The sequence below is a fragment of the Alligator sinensis genome, unplaced genomic scaffold (assembly GCF_000455745.1).
Source record: "Alligator sinensis unplaced genomic scaffold, ASM45574v1 scaffold233_2, whole genome shotgun sequence".
NCBI lineage: Eukaryota > Metazoa > Chordata > Crocodylia > Alligatoridae > Alligator > Alligator sinensis.
Genome location: NW_005841941.1, coordinates 2,478,361 through 2,504,900, shown reverse-complemented (window position 1 = coordinate 2,504,900; position 26,540 = coordinate 2,478,361). Strand labels below are relative to the sequence as shown.

The following is a 26,540-nucleotide window of genomic DNA, read 5'->3' as shown; positions in this document are numbered from 1 at the left end:
GAGAGGCTAGAGGCCGTCGGTGAGTGGTGCCCCGGAGTTTGCTAGGCTCCGGGGGTTCAGCAATTGGAGCCTCTATCGCCTTCTTAAGAAAGACGCGCTGGGTTCGAAAGGTCCCACAGCGCTTAGAGATCCGTCTCTCCGTCTCTTTCTCCGTCTCTCTCTCCAACTTAGGCGGAAACCACCCAAGCCTTTTGTACGGCTAGCAAGCCAATAGCTAGCCGCCACGTGTGCCTAAATTAAGACCGGCCAATAATGTGGCTCAAATCTTAATACAAATGGAGGGAACTCCTTTGCAGCGTGCATCACTATAATGCAAGAGAAATGCACAATGCAAAGAAGGCTACAAAACGGCGGGAAACACTTTTCTGCACGCAGGTTTTCTATAACAACGGAACACTCAGTCGTGCAAAAGAGCTGCAATTCGGCGGGAACATAATTTAGCGGTGCCGAAGCACACACAATCAAAAAATCCACAACTTTGGGTTGTGACAATGAGCAACTTAAAAATGCACATTGAAATGATCATTTCAACTATTCCCAGACATTCCTGGGACTGTTCAGTGGAGACCATTGCTGAATGCAGAACAAGGACCTAAGCAGCAAACACAATGGTAGGCTGCATAAGGAACAGGATAGAAAATAATACAGAAGATACTTGATTGCCATTTCCTAATGCACTGGTACAGCTTTATCAGTTGCATTTATTTTTGCTCAGCGTGCCTCAAACTGAGGGAGCAGAGAAGGCAGATCTAGGCACTAAAATGAGGAGGCCTGGAAATTCTCTGAAGGAAAAAAATCTGACATTGGCCATGGTTGGAAACAAGCTATGGAAAGCATGAGCCACAGGTCTGATATGTTATGGCAGTTCCCATGGGCTGTTCAGTGGTCACATTCCAGCTTCTGGTATCACTAACACAAATCTTTACCCTTGAGAAAAGAAAACGCTTCTTTGGGAAAATATAATCCCAATAGATAACCTATACCCTGATAGAGAAGCCAGCACAGCACCCATGAACCATTTCCCTCCTCTATTGTGCCGGCTTCTTGTGTGGGATAAATTTCCCCCCCCCCCCCCCCCCCCCCCCCCCACAGGCCCCCCCCCCCGCTGCAACGAGAGTGAGATATGGGACAAATTTTCTCAGGCTCTTTTGCATCTCAGAACAGCAATTATTTTCTAATATCTCAAATGAAAACTAGAGGGCAAAGTATATCTGTATTTAGCAATCCCAAACAATGCTGTGAAAATAATGGAGTTTTGTTTCTTTAATTGGTTTCCTGAAATATCGTGTTCAACATGAAATGAATTATTTTATTCCATTTTCCTGTTTTTTAATCTTCTTTCTTTTCAATGGCAAAACAAAAATACTGAAACAAACCCAAACTTTGCATTTTGAAAATATCCGAACTAAACATTACGATTTAAAAAAAAAAACAACCTATATTTTGGGGAGAAGTGGGGTAAGGGGTTAGCAGAAACTAAATAAAGCAGTTCAGAAGAGTCCTACAAACTCCTGCTGATCCGATTACTAAAAACAGGTAGATAATCATTTTGTGGCGGATCTCTTACCTAAAGTACCAGCGTGACCTGCTCTCCAAGGAGGTCATAGGTCTTTCTTAAGTGCAGTTTTCATACTTTATGGATAAACTAACCAAGAGCTTGGCTAGCTGGAGCTCAGAATGGTTTCAATATTAACCCTGAATACAAGAACTATTTTTGGCCAGATGTCGACCAGTTGTTGAGCTACTAACAGCCAATATCAAACAGGTCTCAACTCCTGAATGGGTTATAGAAAGATCACAACTAATGAAACAGGTGCCGACAAGGACCAGGGAGAGGCTGTAACCTGGGACTTGCAGAGCCGCAGAACAAGCAGTGCAGAGATTAGACATGGTGTGACAGACTCTTAATTGAAAAAAAAAAAAAAAAAAAAAATCACTCGAGAAAAACAAATATTGTTACAAAAAGGTTTAACCAAGAAAAGAACAAAGGGGTTTGAAAAAAATCCTGCTGGGTATGGCAGGAAAACCCCCCATCCTGGCTATTTAAGTGTACTCCAGAGAGCTACGGAAGATAAGGGGAAAATAAAAAGACAGGCAAAAGTGCCGAGGCTCCTCCCCCAAGCCCGTGCCGCTATTCATCCAAGGAAACGCTTGAAATTTGTGCGGCGCAGCAAGGCCGGCCAGCCTCCAACTCCGCCCAGCTCACGACGTCTACACGAGACGCTGCGACACAGCAGCTGCTCCCCACACAAGGACGGCGGGCTTGCTGCGGAGCTCTGCGGCCCGCGTTTATACAAGCGCTAAGCGACGGCGCAGCCCCGCCTCTCGCGCGGACGGACCGCCCCGGAGCGGGGTTGGGGTCGGGGTCGGGGTTGGTGGGTAATGAGAGAGCGCACGAACTTCCTTCCCGCCCAGACGCGAGCGCTGACTTGAGGCCCGCGGCGTCCCCGCCATGGCCGCCAGCCTCTTCGAGGGGAAGGCGCACGCGGCCAGCTACCAGCGCTACCGCCTCGCCCCGCCGCCGGAGCTGCAGCGGCTCCTCCTCGCCTACCTGCGGGACAAGGTGAGGGGCGAGGGGCCGGGCTGCACTCCCGCTCCCCTTCGCTGAGCGCCCCGACCCCGGGCTCGCTGCGCCCGGGCAGCGGCAGCTGCAGCTCCGGGGAAGCGCAGCCCTGTCCCCGCCGCCCCCCGGCCGGCAGCGGCAGTGCGGAGAGCCCAGCCCAGCCCTGCCCCGCCCGGGGGGAAGGAGAAATGCTGTTTACTCCCGCGCTGCCGAGTCCTGCAGCTCTCACAGGGAAAAGAGCCAGAAGCCCAGGCGTTCCTCTAGCAGGATGTGCAGGCGAGCTGCTTTGGGTAGATGTGATAGCTTTTATTAGACCCACTGAGTAGCTGGAAAAAAGGTCTTGGCAAGCTTTTGGGTGCAGTCACCCTTTGGCAGGGATAGGGAGACTTTGCTGGTCTGAGTTTGCAAGGAATGAGAGAAGCTTCATCTCGTTCCTTGGAGTCTCCAGCCTGCTTGATGAACGGTGACTGCACCTGAAAGCTTGCTAAGACCTTTTTTCCAGCTGAGCCGGTCTAATAAAAGCTATCACGTCTACCCAAACAACCTTACCTGCCTATGCCCTTAGACCAACGAGGCTGCAACCAAAACCTCATCTAGTAATATATAGATTTTAATAGGGATGCTTCTTTGGGTAGATGCGATAACTTTTATTAGACCAACTGAATAGTTGGGAAAATGTTCTTTGCAAGCTTTGGGGCACAAGAGCCCTTCTTCAGGCATAGGGAGAGCTTGCTGTTGTGCTGAGAGCGCCAAGGAATGAAAGAAGCTAAGATTTCAGTAGGGATGTATTTAGTAGCTGCGTTGGTCTGAGACAAAAAGAAATGCAAAGCTCTAGAACTCTTGGTTCAGAGATGATACCTTTTAGACCAAGAAGTCGCAAAAAAGGGTAATTTTTTTGCGGTTTTTTTGTTTGTTTGTTTTTTTTTTAGTTGGTCTAATAAAAGGTATCATCTCTGAACCAGGAGTTCCAGAGTTTTGCAAGATTTCAGTTGCTGCCTAGCACAGGATAGCTTTTGATCAGGTCCAGAACTGTGAAGATTCAGTATTGCCAACTCTCATGATTTTTTGGCATTGTTCTTAAAGTCTACACTTTGGGAATGTGAACAACGTAGCCAGCAGACCACACTCCCTTGTCCTATCAGATCTTCAGGAATAAAAGACAGCTAAATCGCATTATTTCTTCTTCTTAGAGAGCGAGCCCTGTTCAACTAGCAGTGGACATTGGCTGTGGGTCAGGACAGGGCACTCAAGTGCTTGCAGCCCACTTTGAGAAGGTGATTGGGATTGACATAAGTGAAGCACAGATTGAAGAGGCCAAACAAGCTAACTCTCTCCCCAATGTTTCCTACTGGTAAGTGTAACTTAAAAGAAGTGACTCTTTCAGGTGGCAGAGTCATAATCCAGATGACAGCACAAAGCAAAGACTCCACAAACAGGACTGCTACGTGCCAATGGTTTCAGAAGAGGTCCTCACGTTTTTTGGGTGTGATGTCTAGTATATGGGGACTAGTTTTCAGAGGGCGTATCTACATATTCATTAATGTGCAGTAGTTACTGTGCATTTAATTTAGTATTTGTACAATCAAGTACTAAATAAGTGCACAGTAACTAGAGTTACTGCACAGTAGTGCCAGCAAACACCTTTTTGGTGACACTACTGCGCAGTATCAGCTATCCTGATTTTCTCTGATTTTAAAAAATCCCCAATTTTCAGTTTAAAAAAAGTAACCTGAAATCCATTTTTCCATGATTTAAATGAAACACCACTAATATATAAATAGTGCCATTTCATTTTAGTCATGAAAAAATGTAGATTTGGGATTACTTTTTTTTTTAAACAGAAAATTGGGGATTTTTTTTTAAACCAGAGAAAACCAGGATCCCTGCTAATAATACTGTGCAGTAGCGTATTAACGTGGTTTGTACTGTGATGCAGTACTGCTCAGTGTTATTAGGCTACTGCGCGTTAAGCATCTCGTGTAGATGCATCCAAGTGCTTGAAACTCAACCCTTTCTAGGAATCACTATCATACATGTCCAGCAGCCTTCCATTTAGCCCATTTGGCTTGGGATGAGGCCAAATAAAGCAGTGGGTGACTCCTTGTGATCCCAGTAATAAGTACCTTTCCTCTTCCCCTACCTAGTGTTTCCAGTGCAGAGCAGCTTCCATTTGAAGATGGCTCAGTGGACCTCATCACTGCCTTTGTAGCCGCCCACTGGTTTGATCTGGAGATATTCATGAAAGAAGTGGACAGAGTTCTCAGACCCGATAGCTGCGTGGCCTTCAGTACCTATACTTCAGACGTGCGTTTGCAGTATAAAGACTGCTCTGAAAAGCTAACCGAAATCTTCAGTGAGGTGGGGCAATAAAACAGTCCTCTTTCTCGTGACATTCCACACGCAGTAGAGGGAATATAATATTGTGTCAGCAGTATTAATACCACCCAAAGTTAGTGTCCTAACACAGTCCATTTAAAGACCCTATTGTCAAAGGTGTTTGGGGCTGTAATTTTCCAGTGCTCACTTGATTTTTTTTTTATTTGTTTAGATGCCTGTAAAAATTAGTTCACCTATGTTTATAAAAAGTAATAGAGAAGAATAAATTGCTTTGCCTATTAACAAAAATTCTAAACCCAATTATATTGAGCACAGTAGTGAATAAGGGCTTAAAATTTGTAAGGGAAAAATGTGATACCATCACCAAATCTCTTGGTAGCAAAAAAACCTGTATTTGTGCCAAGTGATGGCTTGGTATATATCAATAATTTAAGGCAAAAATATATTACTGACTATATTATAAATCCAAAGTAATGATTAGACTTAAAAGAAATCCATATATATATATTCACATACTCTCACACGCGCGCGCGCACACACACACACGCAAGCAGGAAAAGCACAAGTAGGGCACCTTAACAATCTTAGTTCTGGTCTTTAATGACACCCCTATTATCATATAATTACAATAGTGTTTGTAGGTTTTTCTTGTTAACATGTTAATTCTTATTTCATCATGTTAGTATATCAGGTAGCCATTTTGTGAGTGGCATCTATCTCCCATTGTTCTCTAAGCTAGTGAGTTCACTAGCTGGTGTCACCTGATCCCTGTCGTGACTAAACTGGGAGCCATCATCCTTCTTGGAAATAATGGGAGGCAGTGACTATTGTGGTAGAAATCCATGGCCTTAGTCCCAATAATAACAAAGGGAGATGGAGGCAATTTTGAAAAAGGCCATTTTTCATGGAACTTTCTATGCAAGAACAAAAAAAAATAATCCATGATGAATTGCAGTGAAGATATGAAATAAAAATTAAAATCTACAATGAAACATTTTTTAATTGTGACCAATGCACATGATTTCTGTGAGTTTTAAGTATAGCAAATATAAGAAGTTTCAAAAGTCTGTATTAATCCATAATTCCCATATGGAGCTCTAACTTGTTTGAGGCCAAGTGGTCTTGTATCAGGGAGCACAGCTCAGGGAGTACAGTGAAGCAAGGTTTTAACCAGTATGTTAACTGTTTATGTTCTATCTTTACAGGCTGTCGAAAGGCTTTCTAAATATAGAGATGAACGAGTACACCGTGTCCTTGATGGCTACAAGGAGATATATGCATCCCTGCCTTTTAAAGACAAGAAGAGGTGAGCAGATAAGGAAAACTTGCAAGGATCCCTTGCATTGTGGGCGTTATGAGACTTGGAATTCTGAACTTTTAGGCTTCTCTTATTCATGGGCATTTAGTTTATGGCTGATTCTCCATTGGGATTGGAGATCAGAAAGCAGCTCTGTGTTCATCTAATCTGACCACCTGTAAACACAAACAATAGAATTGCACTTCCAAAGAAGTGACTTCTTTGGAAGAAGAAGGGGGAATGCTTCTCCCTGTGTGTGAACATGGCCAGTGCATTTGGCCAGTGGTTCTCAGTGGCCGTGCCTACATGAAACACTTACTGCAGAGCTGCCTAATTAGCTCCACAGTAAGTCCATGTGTCCCTCTTAGGCCACAGCAAACTAATTCACTCAGCCATAGGTTAGTACATGTAAATACAAATACTATTCTACAGTAGATTTTTTACTGCGCAGCAATGCGCGTATAGATGCTAATGGGGCTGGCTGGGGCACAGGGGTGCTTCAGCATAAGGGCTGCCTGCTGGATAACCCTGCACTGGAGCACCCTTGCACCCCAGCCAGCCCCTCCGCAGCACACTTGAGCCAGATCAGAGCAGTCCCGGGATGGCAGGCTGACCCCCTGGACCTCCTACCAGCTGGGTCTGCTCCGACCCAGCTCAGCGTGCTGCAGTCCCAGACACACGTGTAAATATGGTTCCCGGAAGCAGTAAACTTTGCAATATGCATCAGAGTTTATTGTTTCAAATTAATTGCATGTGTAGGCTCACCCCAATGCATTTTCTGTCTCTTTCTAATCAAGAAGGAAGTCAAGTCCTGTCTCTGTATGGTGAAGTTGGTAATTGTGGTCTCCCACAAATCCCTGGATAGCTATGAGTGAATATTAAAATGGGTAGCATTGGCCTCGGGCAACAGTTCTTTGACTGTCTTGAGTAGAAGTTTATTGGGCAGGCAGATGAGACTGACCAGCTTGCTACAGGGTCACAGATCACAGACTCACCTGGTGCACTTTCCAACTTCCCTCCCCTCCCCTCCCGTCTCCCACTTGCCATGCCTTTGATGTTACCGATGGCCAACTGAAAAGGCTGCCTCTAGAGGCCAGGAATAGCTTCTGTGGTGCTTTTCCTCGGCTCCATCCTTGGGGTTCTCTGCCCCAAACTCAGTCCTTAGGGTTTTTTTAACCCCACAACTCAGTCCTGGAGTCCCTCTGCTTCTCCAGAAGTGCTTCTGCTTTAAGACCATACTTCAAGGCTTCTCTGCTTTGTCAGTATGATAACGTGGTCAACCAGACCCACAATGTGCCCACTGATCTTCACTGTGCCTTAGGGACTATAACCATGGCCTCCAGCCACACACACAGTCATGCTCATGCCTTGCAGATATTACTCAGTAGCAATTCAGAGGGGGCCCCCAACAGTTGACCCTTCAGACCTAAATACCCATATCTGGGCTTCAGGCCTTTTTCTCTGGCTGCACTCCTCATGCCAGGTCCACTACCTTGGACCTTGGCTCCCAGGCCTCAGCTCCTGGGTCCCTGACCCTGGCAAAGCTGCTCTCTCTCACATGCGGCCCCTGGGTCCCTGACCCTTACAGGGCTCAGTGCTGGGTCCCCTTCTGATGCCCTACTGTCCTCCAAACCTCCCCTGTAGCCACAACCCAGTCTTCTGGTTAGAACAAAAACTACAAAGGAAAAATAACTATAACCCAAGGCATAAACAGCCAGTTGCAATTCAAATCTAATCCCCCTTAGGGGCTGCAAGAGTGGCCACACTTCTACCCTAAGAAGCTGGTTTGTTTCTCCAGCCCACAGGGTACCTCTTCCTTGTTTCTAGCAGCAAGCTCTGTCTGCATTACCTCACCTCACAGACAGCAAGCATACAATGCCTGCTTTGCCTCAGACACTGGCATTATATGCTCCCCAAAGTACCACCCCTTCTGGTCATGTGGCTTCCCAAACACAGGGATTTTCCCAGTCTTTGGGGCTGCCTGGATTTGTGCCCCTTTGCTGCTTACTGCAGTGCAACTAGCTCCTAAATTGTTATAGTCAGCTCCATAACCCTTCTGTGGGCTTTCTTCTGGCTCCTTACTCAAAATGCCGTACCTCAGCTGTCTCCTACAGAATAATCTAGCCTGCTGCTTTCTTTTCTTAAAGAAACAGGAGATGCTGGCTCCCTGTTACAGACCTCTTAACAGAATTTTATCTAGGCAAACTTTGCTGCTCATGCCAACACGTTTCACCAGCATCTTCCCAGTACAAACCACCTGGGTGCAGGGCCAGATTAATGCATAGGCAAACTAGGCACATGCCTAGGGCCCTAAGTGAAGAAGGGGCCTAATTGGGCTTATTTTACATATTATAATTATTGAGTGAAAAAGTAGGGGCCCATGAGGTTTTTTGCCTAGGGCCCACTAAAGGGTTAATCTGGCCCTGGCCCTGCCTGGGTGGGGATGTGGATCCCTTGAAAATACCAGAAAACATGAACAGGCAGAAAGGGTGGGGGACCTCTGCTGAATGTGTGCTTTCGCTAGAAGACAAAGAGTTTTGGATGGTGAGCCCTTGCCTGGGCCGAGGCCCCCCCTGGCCTTGTCCCACTTTACTCTAGTTGAGCCACTTGTCTTGGGGTCCACTTTCCCCTTGGCTTGGGGACCACAAGCTCCTGGATCCCAGCTCTGGGCACATTTTTGCAGCTTGGAGCTCCCTGGGCCCTGCTAAGGCCCTTGTGGGCTACGGGACCCTTGGCACCTGGTGTCCTTCTTCATGAGTTCTGTGTTTGCACCCCAGACTTCACTGTGTCTCACCCCTCATTGGCTCTTGGTCCCAGTCTTGCTCTCTCTAGGCTCCAGTTTTGCACCCTTAATCTCTACTATTCTTTGCCCCTTGGGGGCTCTGGGCTTGTACCCCAAGGTCTCTCCTATCTGTCACCAGAGTCCTGCCAGCAACAGTGCCTAGGATCTGGGGTGTCCTTAGCCACCCTTCTCAGTAGCCTCCTTCACCCCTACAGCCACAACCTGGTCCTCTGGTATAAATGAACACCAAAAACATGAGTGTCTGCTCCAGACCCAAAGGTTCCCCTTGTGGGGTTAATCCTGCCCTGTGGAAGCCGTTGCCCAAAGGGCCTGAGGTACTTAACTGTTCCTGGTTCAGGATGCAGGGTTTCCTCCACCTCCTCTGCAGCCCAGAGCCTTCCTCTGGGCTCTCCAGCCTGGCCCCTGCCTGGAGCGCTGACCCCTGCAGTTCCTACAGCCAGACTGCCCCTCTGGCTTAGGGCTTGTGGTTTATAATTCTCTTCCAGAGTAATCAGATCCTCCACTTTCACCCCAAGACTGCCAGTCACAGCTTGCACCTGGGTTGAGCTGCCATTTGTTTCAGAGTTTTAGCTTGTCTCAGGGGGGAGGGCTAATCGCCCCTGAGCTCTGATCCTCTTTTAGCAATGGGGTAAGGACCCCATTACAAAAGACAGTTTATAACCAGTTGAAAGGGGAATCTGTTAAACTGTTGGTCCCACTCTAGATGACATGTATAGGAAATATAGAGACAAAGGCTAGTGGAAGGAATTGCCTAAGCAGAGAGAAACTTCTTTCAGGGGAACTATAAGTTGTTTATGCAGGATGGCCCCCATCAGCAGATAATAGAGCAACCTGTGTGAAGAGCTGCTAGGATATCTGTTCCTATAGGACTAGAGCAATTGACATACAGCAAACCATAGGGCTGTTGCATTCAGAGAGAAAGTGATACCAGCAGATGACATGGGCTGCTTCTGCAACACAGTATCACCAACCACCCTTTTCAGGGGCCTGAAGTGGGTGCAGGCTCCTTGAGGAAATATCTTTTTGTCACTGGAACTATGCCTGCATTTGAAGAACTCTCAGAAGTTTTTGGTGGGATCCTAAATGACAGAGGTGGTACATGCTTGAAACCTGGTCTCTCCCCAGTTTTCTTGATTTTTTTGGCTCTTTCCAGATTTTTTTCCCACCAATTCTGTCACACCAAGAAGCAGCAAATCATGCTGCCTTCATGAGGTTTTGGTCAATATCAAAGTGTCCAGGTGTTGAAGTGATTAGAGAGGAAGTAAAGACTGGGGAATTATAATTGGGGAGGAACATAGGAGGGAATCGCGAAGAGGAATATACTAGATGATGTATGGCAGTTGTGATGATGATACTTAATATCACTTCTGATCTCTCTAGTTCTTCAGCAATTCATCTGCAGCTCCTGGTTCAAAATAAAGTAAAATAGCTTGAAGTGAGATAAATTGCTGTGTGTAATCCTCTGTTGTTTGGAAGAAACAAATGGGATCAGTAAGAGTTAGCATTGTGGAATGCTGATACTATATAGACATCTTTCCTTTACATGGACTGAGACTTTGCAGTGGTAGAGAGGTTTGTATGTCCTAATAATCCTTAGAGCTGTCGCCCAAAGTCTCACAGGCCTGAGGGGGGAGGTTCCAGACAAGCCACAGTCCAAAATCCAAGTCCTCAATGGCAGATCAGGCAGAAGATATCAGGATCTCAAAGCGGTAAAGACAGAAGAAGGCTGCAGCAAGATGGAGGTCTCCTGTCATCTAGGACTCTTCCTTGCCGCTGGGCTCAGATCTCCATCTTCTCAAGATCACGTGGTTGCTGCTTCTGCACACCAGCTTCCTCTCATTAAACCAAGTCATACACAGGCTTCTACCAGAGAAAATAACACACTTTCCTGTACTAACCTCCAAAAACCCTGCAGTGCTGGATTACTGGTGTCAGAGACAGGCCTAGTAAATCCAGCAATCTCCAACCACAAATCTACGTGCAGGCAGTGGTAGCCTGATGGTCATCTTGCACCTGGGCTAGAGACGGGTGCAATTCAGCAGCTGCTACTATGTCTGAGCAGTTCTAGTCAGGATCCCCTCTTCTCACCCGGCATGGGGAGGGGCTGATAAAGGTGCCCTAAATCTAAGCTGTTTCATCTGCTCCTGGCTAGATAACCGCATCCAGTGAGATCACTCTCTGCAGTCATAAACATTAAAAGACAGCAATGATTTTCACAACATGGAACATGCATACCTTCATGGATAACCAAGACAACAAAAGACCAGAAAGAAGAACTGCCATTATCTCCAGGGAACTAGTGAGATACAACATGGCTGGATGAGGGTCCTCTAAGGCAGTGGTTCAAAACCTTTATGTACCAGAACCTATTTGTAAATATTGATGGCCAGTCCTGACTCAGTGCCCCTCAGTCCTGACTCAGTACCCCCCACTGTGTGAAGCAGAAGAGAGCCCAAGCAGCCCCTTGCAGGCTGGAACTCTGCCAACTTGCAAGGGAAATGTCACCATTTCCCATGGTTTTCTCCTTTAAAGGAGAATCCATTTTTAAAGTTTGTTGATCCATTTTTAAAGCTTGTTCACAACCCTTTCATATATTCTTGTGACCCGCTTTTGGGTAGTGACCCACGGGTTGAGAAACACTTATCTAAAGGAAGAGGGCGGAGGCTACATCTTCTGGAAGGGGAAACCAGCCCAGGACAGATGTGTTGATGGCATCAGCTTCACCATCAAGAATCAGGTCAGTCAACTTGTGCAGCTCCCTGTGGGTATCAACAATTGTCTTATGACTCTCCATCTTAAGCTTAGCAACAACTAGTATGCCACTGTCATCAGCACATACATCCCAACACTATGTTAATGGTGTCAAAGAACAGTTTTGCTTCAACCCTGACCATGTACTAACTAATGCTTGCAAGTAAAATTAATATCAGTCTCCTTGGTGATTTCAAAGCCAGAGTTGGATGTGACCTAGAACGCTGGAGTAGCACCATAGGGAATGAAGGAGGAGGGAAAGTCAACTCCAATGGCATTTTTCTCAGCAAATGCACAGAGCAGTCTTGTCATCACAAGCACCGTCTTCAGACAGAGTGACAAATACAAGACCACCTGGATACACACCCTCACTCTAAGCACTGGTACCTTCTTGACTATGTTATTTTTAGAGCCCCTGATCAACTGGATGTCCAAAGCCTGTGACTATGAGGAGCCTGTGACTGCTGGACAGATCACCATCTTGTCAGATCCATTATGAACATCTGGCTTACTCTGAAACAACAGAAACCACCAAAAGCAATGCAAAGAACTTGCAACACCAAATCTTATCAAACCTGTTCATACCAGTCTCATCATACCAGTTAAAGAATTTGAGATTATAATTTCTGAAGAGTGAAGCTGTCAGGCACCAGAGGTTTTCCAAAAACAAAAGCCTTAAGGAGAAAAGAAAGCATATTATGCCTATGGTTTTAATTAATGGCTTTAATTTGTCAGCATTAAATTAGCAATGATCTGGTACCATGTTTGCTTGCTTTTTCAATATTTTTTTGTTTTCCAGAGTTACTGATATCTTTGGTAAACTTTCCGTGTCTGTTGCTGATGTAATCGGTTATTTCCAGACCTTCTCAATGTATCAGACCTTTCTGAGGAGTGATCCTGAAAGAGCAAAAGCGCTTCTTCTAGAAATGGAGCAGAGGTAAAAGTATTTTAAGAAAGTCAGCGCAATGCACGTATATCTATGATGTCTTAACAACCATTCCACAACTGGTGGCCGTAATTGAGGCAGTGGATTCATCCCTGTTACCTTTGTTTTGGATGTGTAATATCAGGCGTTTACTTGCTGACCAGATCCTCAAATTCTAATTGTGGGTTAAATCCAACACACTTCATCATCTTGGGTCATGTGGTAGCCTCAAGTATAGACATTAGGTCTGTGCGAAACAGCACCTTTTCGTTTTGACTTCCATTTGACTGTTTCGAAGGGACAGCATTTCATTTGGCTGTTTCGAAGCACTGTTCTGTTTCGTTTCGTTGAAACTTTTGATGCATTTCAATGTTTTGCCCATAGGCTATAATGGGGAATCACAAAAATGCCTATAACTGTCATTTATTTCCTGATTCAGATGAAAACAGCAGGGATGGTAGCCCCTGCTGAGGCCACAAAGCCTGTCAAGTTTCAAGGAGATGAGTGCAAGGGGTTTGGGGAAACTGCACCTCAAACTGTTCAGAGCAGCTTTTTTATGCTGTTTTTCCATCCCTCCCCCAGAGTACAGGGATTGGAAGGGACTTCAGGGAAGGATCACAGTCACTGGCCATCTCCACACATCAGTATCAGAGCAGTCCTTCCCCCCTCCCTCTCCCTAGTATCTGTTTAGCTGCAAGGAAGCTCGGCTTTGAAACTCGAAATGTTTTGAAACTTTACCTCGTTTCGTTTCAAAGCTGTTTTGAAGCCTTTCATTTTGATTTTTCAAGCTTGAAACGTGTCAAAACAGCTTCGAAACATCTGTCAAAATTTCGCGCAGCCCTAATAGACGTTACATTTAAATGCCTAATTGTACAAGCCTGCAGAGAATTTTAAATCACCCAAAAATGGTGTGCCCAATCTAAATTAGTTCATTTGAGTAGGTGCACTAACTTAGACTGAGATTAGGTTAACCCAATCTAAGAAAGGGTTAACCTGATCTATGAAATGTGCCTGTACATGTTCACAGTACAGCCTTGGGCTGGGAAAGTCCACTGGCTCACCTCAGCCCTGGGGCTGCGCTGTTCCCACTCCCCCAACCCTGACTGGGCTGTTTTTAGCCCCCCTGACCCCAGCCCTCCTGGCTGGGCAACCCCTCCTCCCTTGCCTATCAACCTTGCATACCTACCAGCCCCTATGATCCCTCCACCCAGAACCTATGAAAACCCCAATCCTGTCCACCCTTCCCTCCACCCCAGATAATTTATATTGAGCTCCCCACGTGACTCCTGGAAGCAGTGAATAGCTGCACACACTGGTCTGGGCAGCCACAAACTCTTGCACACAACCACTCCCATTTTAGGTGTTGGCAGCATAAAGTTTGCACCCACAGTCAGCATATTGTGTGGTGGTCATTATAGTCACTGGCTCGTGCAAATAATGTGTAGAAAAGTATTTTGAAAATATTCAAAATGTAATGCAAGTGTTTATTTTTAATTAAGTTATCTGTCAAAAGTAGCAAGCTTTTGGTAATGCTGACATATGTGTGGATGTCACAACCAAATGTCACAGTACTGAGGGGTAGGTCTTACTATAAGACAGTGAATCTATCTCTATTTATTCTTTCAGGTTCCTGGAGACTATGGGAGTTTCCTCTAACGAAACCCAGCTTGAGTTGTGGATTAGCAATGTGTGTGTTCTAGGCCACAAGGGACCATGAAAAGAAAGTCCAGCTGTGATCTGTACGCAGAAGAGAGATTCTCTTTTAACACTGTATAACTGATGTTTATTAATAAGCTGGTGTTATCACCTGAGAAGATTCTTTTATGACCTTGGTCCACCTCTCACTAGGCTCCTGGACCCTCGCTGGCCCCATACTTTTCACTTCTCAATCTGGGTTCTGGACCCCTCCTTGGGTCCCTAGGAACCTTCTCCTCCCCAAACCTCCAGACTGCTGTTACCCTCCATGTTAACCTTCTGGAGCTGGAGCCATCCTGCTGAGGTGGTGTTCTCCCAGCAGGTCAGGGCCAGGACTTATACCTGTTGGCTCCCTGGTTCAGCTGACCCCCCCTCCCCGCCCCCCCCAGTTAGCCCTGGCCTGCACTTGCCAGCAGCCTTGCAGGCTGCCTGGCCTCTTAAAGTGGCAGGCACCCCTTGTGCACTTCCACATATGGAATAAACATCATATTGTCTATAAAACGAGAAATTAATATTATATCACTACATAAAAATAGCTTGCAGTACGCTAAATAGTTGTATGCAATGCTGTATTATTGGGAAGAAATAAATGGAATCTGTAAGTGTTAGCATTGTAGGATGATGATACAATAGAGACATCTTTCACCTATTGACCTCAACCTCAGAAAGCTTCAAAAGGTAGATAAGAGTAATTGTGCTCCAGAAAAAGTAGGCACAGTCTGGAATATGCCAGTTGAAAAACTTACGAGCATAATTTCTGAAGAATGAATCTCAGTTGAGCACCAAGAAGAAGGGATGAGAATATGCCAGACATCTCAGCACACTGATTGCTGAGCACTTTTCAGTATCTGACCCCAGCTCTGGGTACCGAGCACATAAAAACACAATCCTTATTGTTCCAGAGTACAGGTAATGACTAGTAAAGTACTGTAGAGCTGTTATGCAGTAAACTGAGGGCATGGACACGTACATTTGGAGCCCTTTCAAAAAGGGCAGCAACTGCTACGTTCAAATTGTTGTGTGTGAAATGCCTGAGAATGATTCAAATGGACCAAAACACTAGTTTTTTTTATCCTGGATGAAGCTGTGTCAAACATTAACAATTAAGGTAACCAAATGTATGAATGTATGTTTGCTAACATATACAAATAATTTAAAACACAAAGGCAGTCTTAAGGATGGAAAAAACAAAGCAGCCTTGACAGGCCACAGTAAATAACTGAACAAGGGTCAAAAGGCAAGCCATAAAGAAGATAAGAAATCTATCCTTCTGCTACCTCAAAAATATAACTTTTAATTGATTAACAAGATCTTGATTAAAGTAAAGATTACCAGATGATTAACAGACTGGGGTCAGACACCTAAAAATAAAGAGCCTTTCGCTAAATTGATCCCTTGACCCCTTTCCCAGGGCCCCTAAAAATATGGTTCCATCAAGTGCCAAAAGTTCCAGTGAAACAAATTTATATAAAACCAATCAGAGATCAATTATTAGCATATCAGATTAGCCATCTATAAATATTGGGCCTGAGGCAAGCAACAAGTTGGACCTTTTTGAAGCTCAGGAATAAAAAACAACTTAGCGGGAGTCCTCTGGAAAGCAAAGATGCCTGGCTATAAGACCTGTTCTTCCCAAATCCAATGTTGCATACGCATCATCTTTATTAATACCAATAAGTCTTTGTCTTGCGTATCCTAATAAAGATGTTGAGTGTGACTGGAATGGTCTCCTTGATCTATTAATCTCACTCCTAACCACAAGTCCAGTCAAAACGTAACACAGCAGCAACTTCTGATAGCTGCTATGCCATTGCTGTGATCATGCAACAGCAGCAACAACTGATATTTTTCTGCCCCTGCTCAGGTTTGTGCCTGGGACAGCCGCCCCTGCCACCCCACCTGAGTTAGGCTAGTGCAGTTCAGATCTGGATAATGAAATGATGACCTCTGAAAAAACTTTGAAGAAAGATGCATGATATTGGCCAATACTTGAGATGGGCAATGGAATGTGCAGACCATAGATCTGATGTCTAGGATGAAGTATACCTTGGTAAAGAAACCAGCACAAGGCCTATGAACCACTTCCCTCCTATACTGTGCTGGCTTCTTGTGTGAGGCAAATTCCCAGTCACCATGAGAATCAGATATGGGACATATTCTCTTGGGCTCCTTCTTCTCTTGCATCTTACTTTTGCATCTCAGAACAGCAATTATTTTGTAATATCTCGAACCCTAGAGGGAGAACTCATTTGTATTTTATTTAGCAATCCCAGTGTTCTAAAAAGAATGGTTTTGCTATTTGGTCACTTTCCTGAAATATTTTGTTCAACATGAGATGAAACGTTGTATTCTATTTTCATGTTTTTAATCTTACCTTTCAATGTCAAAACAAAATACTGCTTTCAAACAAACCCTAACATTTTCATTTTGAAAAAGTAAAAATTAAGCATTACAATTTTTTTAAAATATCCCCATATTTTGCAAGGAACTGTACTTCAAACAATGATAAGAGGTTAGTCAAAATAGTTAAAGAAGTTTAGAAAAATCCTAAACATTTCTGCTAATCTTTTTACTAAAATTAAGTGGGCATTCATGTTTTGGTAGATTTCTTACCTGAGGTAACAGGGTGACCCTGCTCTCCAAGGAGGCAATAGGCCTTTCTTTGTCTTTTATTGTCTATATTAGTTTTATAAACTAATTGGGCTTGCTTAGCTGAAGTTCTGAATGGTTTCAATATTAACCTTGGATGTATTTAATACATGTTGGCCATACATCCACAAATTGGTGAGACAGCTAGGAAACCAATAGTCAGTATCAAACAGTCCATAACCCCTATTAAATGGGTACAGACTGATTGTGGAGAGGCTGGAAGACTGGTTACAGGATGCATAGGGTCCCAAGCACCATTCACAGTGGGATGGACTAGCTGAACAATTCAGAATAGCATAGTTCTGGGGAAATGCTTTGTAAAGGTAAGTCATAACAAAACACTGAAAAGGATAAAAACCATGGCAAACATAAAAGGGAAGCAGCAAACTCAAGAGTTTGTCATTCAACATGCAATAGACAAAGCAGGTGGATCTTCCCAGTTAGATGAAGATAATCCCTGGGATCCTGTCTGTCTGATGAAGCTTAGAGATGAAATGTCTGGTTCTTAATAACACCACCCAAAGGAAAAAAGCACTACGGGAAGATTTACCAGGAAAAGGAACAAAAGCAGTTAAAACAAGCCACTGAGTCAGGTATCTGGTATAAATCTTGTCCTGGCTGTTTAACTAAGTGCACTCAGGGAGAGGTAAAAAGGTTTGAATGGAAAAGACAGGCAGAAGATCTAAAAAAAATATCAAGAAGCTCAGAAATCACTTCCTGCAACACTCTAAAGGCATTCTGTGAGTTGATAAAAGGAACTAAGAGCACATTAAGGCACTCAAGTAGTTTGAATACTCTGGTGATAGAAGGGATGAGGGCAAGATAGAAATAGGTAGCTATTTCATGGTTTATGGGACCAAATCTTTCATGTATTTGGGAAAACCCTTAAGTTGCAATTACAGAGCATTACAAAATGCATCTCATTTCCCAGGTTCCAGAACTTAACAAGCTTGCTTCTTAGACGTACTGAATCTCAAGAAGGCAGAAAGAAAAGAATATAGACCACCTGCCATTCCTGAGTTAAGGGTCAGTGTCTTCTGTATTAATTGTACAGATGATCCTTTGAATCCAATAGGAAGATAGATGCACCGATATTAGTGTCCTCTCGCAATCAAACACCATGAGCAGAGGCAATGATCATTCAACATCAACTTTGCTGTGCCAGCCACGTGATCCAGATGTCCATCTCTAGACTCCTGAAGCAAGTTTTATTCTCCCAGCTCAGTCAAGGCGTACGCTTAAGAGGACGACACAGAAAGCACTTCAAGGATGTCCTCAAGGCCCACTTGAAAAAATGCAACATTGACACCAACTCGTAGTAGACTACCCAGTACCACCCCAAACAGAGGAAGTCTGTTGCAAGGATCTCAGTAATTTGAAACCATACAACAACAACAACAGGAGAAGAAAAAGGAGCTACAGAAAAAGTGGTTTGTGGACAGAATCAAGAATCTGGAGCCACTCACCCCCCATGGAGACACGTGCCCAAGTTCCACCAGAGTCTGTCGATTCCAGATTGGCCTCGTCAGCCATCTTTGGACCCTCAGATAAAACCATCACGGAAGACAATTATCCTTGACCGCAAGGGATTGCTGAAGATTGCTGAAGAGATAAATTCATAAGGCTAGGTCTGCACATATCAGAATGCACAGGAAACAGATGTAGGATGAAGAAGGCAGGGAGCTGAAAATGGCTTAGATGGATCGAGTGTATTGTGTAAAAATGTCTAAGTCTCCAATCCTTTTGACAGTATGTCTTGCCATATGCTTTATTGTAGTCAGATCTGATATATTCAAACTATTATGTCTGCTACACCACAAAACATTGAAAATGCATATGCACCCAGATAGGTTTACAGGTTCAGTAGTTGAAACAAAAAGCAGAACACTGAAAGAAAAGAGAGCTGTTCTCATAAGGAGAACAACTGTGTTGTACATGAAGTAAAATATGGATGCTTATATAATTTTTGCAACTACAACAAATACCCCCGGATAATATTTTTTACAACAGGTATCCAAGTTCCACTGAAGAATTTGTCTACAACACATTACTAATATGTGGGGATGATTTTCTATCCATTTTCAATTAGAAGGCAACTGTCAATCCTCTGGATCACAGTGTATCTGTAAGAGGTCTAGGTAGATGCCTGATGAATCCATTTGTAGATGAGAAGCCCAATGTTAGTGGCACAGCTTGTTACAAGTTTCACAAATCCATATGTTGTCCGAATTGGACTCCAAAAATTTACAGCATGCTGCTTTTTTTTTCCTTGCTTTGCTTCCATCATCTGGATCAAAGCCACTCCATGTTGAGCTGCACCCAGTGCCAGATGTTCCCTCCAGATCTGATGGGATTCTGTGTGCTCCTCCCAGCTTTCTACATTGGTGTTGAACGACTTCATATCATTTTTTCACACATCATGGTACCACCATAGAGGGCAACTCCACTTCCTAGAGTGATCTTGACTCTCACTATACAAAATATTTGTGGGGATACTGTCTTCCATTCTCCACATGTGGCCAATGCATTGCAAACTTTTCTTCTTGATAGTGCTTTCCAAGTGTGTAAATCCTCCATGCTCTAGTACCTCTGTGTTTGATATTCTGTCTTCCCATTTTATTTCCAGGATCTTACACAGACATCTCATGTGCAAGCTATTTAGTCTCTTGATATGCCTAGCGTATGTAGTCCACTTTTCTGAACCATAAAACAGGGATAACAGCACACAGGTCTCATAGATTTGTACCTTCACCTTAGCTGACAGCTTGCTGTTATTCCATGCACTTTTCTGCAACAGCTTGAAATTCTTACCTGCGTTTCTGATTCTATTAGTCAATTCAGTCTGAAGGTCAAGATTCCTGCTAATGGTAGAACCCAAGTAGCAAAAAAAATAATAAATTTCAATTACACCATGTCTAAATGAGGAAACTGGCTGACCCTGCTATTTCAGAGCAACATATTTCATTACATTTAGATTGACCTAACCAGGGTTAGGGATCTAAATGCCTAATTGTACAGGCATGCAGGCAACTTAAATCATCCAAAAATGGTGTGCCCAATCTAAATTAGTTCATCTGAGTAGGTGTACTAACTTAGACCAAGATTGGGTTAACTCAATCTAAGAAAGGGTTACCCTGATCTCTGGAACGTGTCTGTACATGTTCACAGCACGGCCTTGGGCTGGGAAAATCCAGTGGCTCACCCTGGCCCCAGGGCTGCACTATTCCCACTCCCCCAACCCTGACTGGGCTGTTTTTAGCCCCCTGACCCCTCCTCTCCTGACTCGGCAGCCCCTGCTAGCCTGCCTACCAACCTTGCAGACCTGCCAGCCTCCCCTGATCCCTCAACATCTCCCTCCACCCAGAACCTGCCAAAACTCCAATCTGGAATAGCTCCCCTGTGGGGGTACATTATTCAGGGATAAATAACTATTCTGAAATAATTACCTTGCTCAGAAAGCAGGATAAGTATTCTAGAATACATTTCTCTTATGCAAGAACAGTATCTATATGGGGCAGTTATTCTGAAATAGCCCATATTTACTTGATCCTAAGAGAAGATGTTTTTGTCCCATTTAACATGGGGGGAAAAGCTCCTCATCTTATAATTGATACAAGGACAGAGGGAAGAAGGGGTAGGGGGTTGCTGTGGCTCAGGCTCCAGCCCCTTCCTAGGGTCAGGGTCATAGCTTCATACCACCACCCCCATTGTCTCTGCACCCTGCCTGTCCCCCATGTAGCCCTTTCCCCACCCCAACTCCCCGATACACAGCCTCTGCTTGTCCCTCTCCTTCTTTGCCCTTGCTCCATGCTGGCAGGCTCTGCCCATCATAGCAGCTCACATGCTATGGGGCTGGGCTGGGGCCATGTTCAGTTCCCCAGGCACCCTGCACAGAGCCTGCTGGTGCGGAATAAAAGTTGGAGGGAGAGGGAGACAGGATGGAGAGGAGGAGGAATGGGAATAAAGGCAGAGGGGGAAGGCAGGTGGGAGTGGGGCAGACACAAGCAGGAGGCAAGCTGCTTGACCTCCCCACACCACCTGCCCCCCTGCAGTGGTGTGGGGGATGAATTTAAAATGATCCTCCAATAATTAGGTTGTATATATGGACAATTATAACAAATATATACATTTTCCACGTATGGAATCTAATTATTGAAGAGTCCTCTTGAACTCAGAGTCATCTTTGATTTGAGTAAATATGGTAGCTAACTTCTATAAAAATTGCAGTCAATTTTCCCCCTTGAAGACAAGGCCTTAAACTAAATCAGAGATGGATAGCATAAGCTTTCACAAGCAGCAGGCTTACTTCATCAAATGCATACGCTGCAAGTCTACCATGCCTTCTGCCTTTCTCCCACTGCCATTGTGGCATCATATAACACAATAACACTTTGCACATGTAGAATACCTTCTCCCCAAGGATACTGAAACACTTAGCAAATATTTAATAATTTAGTGTGTTTGGAAAACTGAAAGAGAAAAACAGAGTGTGGGGTGACTCTCTGGAGCTTAGCACAGATGATGCTAATATAAGCACTCCACAGGGTAAATGCCTTCTTACAGTTCCTTCTCTGTATCCACACAAGACAGACACATTCTCTCACTGTTCCTAGAAAAGAATTTGTTGAGGAACTCTATTTACCACAACACTAAAAATCATGGGATACTGAGGGGACCTGCCAGTTCCCTCAGTAATCTTACTGCCAGTTATAGGTAAGTACAGCACCAGTGTAGACAGAGCAACTCAAGTGTTGTTTCACAGTCTGGCTGCTCTCAGTTGAACCAGGCTACATGAAGAGGAGTAACTTGACTGCTGGTCATTAAAATTAACATTTCAGTGAATATATACTGTTCATCAGCTGCAGTAGACTGGCATAGCCATTCTGAAGTCATCCTCATTACGCTGAACTGTCCCAGATAAAGCCCTAGCTCTAATTCTATAATTTTCTTAATCAGTCATTTCTGTTAGTGTACACCAAAAATGTGAACATTTGGGAAAGCTCATTCATTTCTTAGCACACAGTTCATATATTATTTGCAGCATAAAGCATTTATAAAATATGTCACTGTTGCAAAACCTATTAAGCTTAGCTGTAAATACATTTTGAGAGTGTGTAAGATTTATTGCATGAAATAATTCTGGCAAAAAAATGAAAAGGATGCCACAAGGCAGCCCAGCACTTCAGGTTAGGCTTTTCTAAAAGGTTGGGTTATCTACAAGGCCAAATAGGAAGATAAATGTTTTTAGGACTTCAAAAATGTCAAAATCAGGGATTTGAAAAAAAATCTGACTTTATTCTGCATTGTTAGAAACCAAGACACTTCATCACCGGGCTAGAGAGGAACAAGCAGAAAAGGTCTCCGATTAAACCAAGGACAAGATCCTCCTTGCTTTAAGCCAATTCTGTTGTGCTCTGGTGAATCAAAGCTACCCAAAGGCAACTTACTTCACTGGTGGGCAGTCTCCCCTGCATAATCTCTACAGCTGTTTCTAGAGCAATCCCTCCCTACAGATGGGGTAGGAGGCATGGGTGGAGGAATAGAGGACATATTTGACATCTCTGTTCCCTGGTGACCCCCCAACTAGTTGAACTGAAGGTGGTAGGTAGCCAGTGGATGTTAGGAGAATGTGCAAAGGGAATGGCTGAGTACTGAGTGGTTCCCAAATCAGTGATGTGTTGAATTGATCTTTCTGCTTTCCATTCCCATCCCCATGCTTTGTTTTCACATCTGTGCCAAGCCCTCCCCACCAGGGATGAGAACCTGGACCAGCAAATGAAGCATGCAAAGTTGCTTTCACCATCCAGGCTGAGTCAAAAGCAACAAGAGAACATCCCAAATGATGAAAAACAATTAGATATTTAAATTAATCTGTTTCGATGATCTCCAGCAACAGCAGTCAGTAGCACAACAGAATGTCTCAGTACAAACATCCTCTTCACCAGAGCATATGCTAAATTCACAAGAAACAAGCAATGCCAAATTCTTCCTAGAGGTAGAAACAGCCTGTCCAATAAGCCCTTTCTAAAGACGTGTTTCTAAACAGTTCCTTTCTTTTCAGGTGAGGCATTTCACCAGCTGCTGAGAGTCATGGTAAAATCTCCAGTGTTTTCTTATAATAGCAAAGTCTGAGCAAACATGCTCATTACATGCCTGAGTAACATAGGCTTTGGAGAAAGCTCACAATGACAAGGTCAGTCTTGTGATTCATAAGACATTTCGCTCTCCTCACTCCAGTGCTTTCCTGTCCTTTTCTTCCTGTTCCGTTCAGCCATCACAATGGCAGCCACCACAGTAATGAATACTGTGAAAGTAATGACAAGAACCGTCACAGTCTCTGCAATGCAGAGCTGAGTGTCCACAGAGGACAGGGGCAGGTTTCTTAGGACGTGTGGTTCCATGCATGTCATGTTGTCATAGTCATCCAAGATCAGCCTCCTGACACTGTGCAACTTTGCAAAGACCCTCTGCAAGTCACAGTCACAAAACCATGGATTGAAGGAGAGCAAGATATGAGTCCCAGGAGTTTGGATAGTTAGGAAGGTTTTGAACCGGATATGCTCTATTTCATTACGTACCAAGTTAAGTAGTGTGAGGCTGTTCAAGGAAGTAAAGATCCCAGGAGCAATGGTCTTTATCCTGTTGCCCTCCAAGTTCAAAACCTCTAAATGCTGTAGCATGGAGAAGACCCCATTATGGAGGCTGAGGAGGTGATTATTTTGAAGATGAAGCTGCCTCAAGCGGGTCAGACTCCGAAAAGCCCCTGTTTCTATGGAGGAGATGTTGTTGTTCTGGAAGTTGAGTTTCTGGAGGTTCTCAAAGTTCTGAAAGTTTCTGTAGTAAAGTTTCTGGAGCCTGTTGTAGGACAAAATGAGATCTCTGAGGGAGTTGAGCCCTGTTGAAAAGCTGCTTCCAAGCACTGTAATCTCATTTCTTTGAATGTCAAGCTTCTGGAGTCTCTCTAGGGAACTAAATGCTCTTGCTTCAATCCTGCTAATGTAGTTCCCGCTGAGAAGAAGAACTTGTAACTTCCACAGTGAGTCCAGAGCTTTGCTTGGGACAGAATACAAATTACTGCTGGACAAATCCAAGTGCTCTGTCTCAGGAGGAAAGGTGAGGGCAGCAGTCACATTGGCTCCAGAGCAGTTTACAAACTTGGCCCCTTCTTTGCAGAGGCAGATTTTTTGACATGGGTGATAAAATTCAGAGGCTCCAAAGGAAAAGTGAATCCAAATCCAAATAAAGTAGTGAGCATGCATCATCTGCCTCCTTCTGAGTACTGAAAGAGAGGAATAAGAGGACATTTATTGTAAAAATGTATGCTACGTGTAGAGCATAATAAAAAAAAGGACAGTTACAGTGCTAACAGATGCATAAGCTTTCTATTACTGTTTATAGGATATAATTTATGACTCCTATTTGATAACTAGGTGAAAAATAGTGATGCTAATGAATACATAAAATATTTTTCAGTAAGAGCCACACACAGTGGGTTTTAAAAGGGATCTATTTAAGCTTTTCTACTTAAAGAAAGGGGAGAAAGAGAGAAATCCTTAGTTCTGAGTTATACGCTAGGGATGTTTAAATTTATTTCTGGCTTATACCATCCTCTTTTCAGTGGCACCTAGCTTTACTTCTTGTTAAGATTTTTCCCACACCAATGCCTATAAACAGCTACAAAGAGAACAAGGGCGTAAGAACAAGTTGGCCTAGATGAGTTGTTGCTACACATTGAAGTATAAGACAACAGTACTTTTGACAATTCTTAATTGTTATCTCAGTGTGGCCCCTCCCAGTTGCTATTGTACAGAGATCATCTCCACATCTCCATAAATGTAAGGACTAGACTTCTTTGCAGTGGCCACTACAACTATTGCTGACAGAAAATAACAGGACATTTGATGTATTCAGGAGGCCAGTGATATATTTTAGGTGCCTTTTAAAGAATACAAATGCATTTTAAGAAAGAGAGACTATGATGACAATTGTTACCATAAGAACTCTGGTTCCCTGTGTGAGAAACAGTCTTGGACAATCAGGTATACACTTTGGCTAGTTACAGACATTACACATAAACCAGTTTAAGTGATCAGAAACTGGTTTACACCTGTAACAGAACAGATGTTCAGTGCCAATAAACCAGTCTGAAAATGTCTGAAACTGGTTTGAGATAAGCCTGGTTGAATGTAGTATCAGACTTAACTTATTTGGCTCAAACCGGTTTATGCAATGTCTGTCCCAGACCCCTTGCTGATTTAAGTTAAGTCAGACTCCCCCAGCATCCCGGCATGCTCTCTGGCTGGGCAGGGCTTTCTGCTTCACAGCAGGGCTGGCCCCTCCCCTCTGCTTCCTGGCTGCAGATGCGGCAGAGACTGCAGGCTCTGCCTGGGTTCTGCTCATCCCGTCCCCTCCCCACTCTCTGCTAAGCAGGCATTCCCCTGTCCCACACAGACACCTCTCAGCATTAAGTAGCAGATCACATGCTGGCTACCTCCAAGTTGTGGCACACTCAGACAAAGATAGAATCAACAGGTAGCTGGTAACGTCTCTCTGTTGTTTTCATAATGGGTTGACAAACACTGAGTTAGGGGTGATAAAAATTCCCTGCTGGGCTGCTCAGAAGTGGGGGAAACCCTCCCTAATCATAGCATCCTGCTGGGGCCTGGTCATACCCCCCTCAGCTCAGCTCTGTGCAAGGGAAGGGAGGGCTGCTGTAGCGCCCCCCAGCTTCTAGCCTGAGCTGTTTTGGATTTCTGGAATGAAAAGGGAATGTCTATCTACCTCCAAATTGGTTCAAGCTTTGCAGGTTAGACTAACCTCCTGCAAAGACTGAATTAATTCAGGCTCAGACTTTTTGAATGCCTGTCCCTAGCCCTTGTGAAAAAGCTTCACCTTTGGGCTGGCAGCCTGACTGCCACAGCTCCAACTTAATGTGCTTGCCACTCTGGTATGATCAACCAACCTGGCTTAGGGAAGTGAAACTCCTCTCACTCCCCTGGTTACTAGGATGGAGTGATGCTTCAGACGCAGTGTTGAAACCCAGAGGGGAAATGTTTTGTGTCACTTGATCATGGCAGCTCCTCGAGCTAATTGAGAAGCAACATAGTCAAGCCTTAAGGATCTGAAATCAGCAATACAGCTATTCCCAAAAATGCATCTTTTGCAATATATCATCTACAAGACTGAATTACAGTCAAAATTTTCTTGCAAGGAACCATCCAGTGTAGAAGATTTCTAAGCAATCTGTTTATCAGAAATAATTTAAATGGAGGTCCTCTTGTTCAGGACATCAACAGTGTTTGTCTAGCTGAGCTACAGCCTCGTGTGCCTGCAGAGAAACATTATTTAGCACATAGCAAAGACATCATATTTACATTTAATTATTAATTTTAAAATATCTGCTGACACCAGGGCTGTAATCATTGTGATCTATTTTATCACCTGCAATTAAAACCAGAAGATCTCTCCACACTTTGCAACAACTGTTCATTTTCCCTCCTCCCCTGTGTTTTTGTAAAGA

The 26,540-nt window shown here is 44.1% G+C and overlaps 2 protein-coding genes and 1 long non-coding RNA gene across 3 annotated transcripts in view; 1 reads left to right on the top strand and 2 right to left on the bottom strand.

Moving 5' to 3' along the window:
• LOC112549636 overlaps window positions 1-2,684 on the bottom strand; it is a 21,956-nt gene extending 19,272 nt beyond the window's left edge. The window contains exon 1 of the long non-coding RNA XR_003093143.1: window positions 2,552-2,684. This is a non-coding gene — a long non-coding RNA (uncharacterized LOC112549636). The remainder of the gene's footprint in view (window positions 1-2,551) is intronic.
• On the top strand, window positions 2,233-16,094 carry LOC102381625 (putative methyltransferase DDB_G0268948). Its single transcript, XM_006019956.3, has 6 exons — window positions 2,233-2,563; window positions 3,754-3,914; window positions 4,708-4,921; window positions 6,106-6,206; window positions 12,551-12,688; window positions 14,303-16,094. Exons 1-6 carry the CDS (start codon window positions 2,453-2,455, stop codon window positions 14,391-14,393), a joined length of 816 nt encoding a protein of 271 aa, XP_006020018.1. The 5' UTR covers window positions 2,233-2,452; the 3' UTR covers window positions 14,394-16,094.
• A 7,120-nt stretch (window positions 16,095-23,214) lies between these two features.
• LOC102385184 (slit homolog 1 protein-like) lies at window positions 23,215-24,282 on the bottom strand. Its single transcript, XM_014518195.2, has one exon. The coding sequence runs from the start codon at window positions 24,280-24,282 to the stop codon at window positions 23,215-23,217; it is 1,068 nt and encodes a 355-aa protein (XP_014373681.2).
• Between the last annotated feature and the right edge of the window lie 2,258 nt (window positions 24,283-26,540).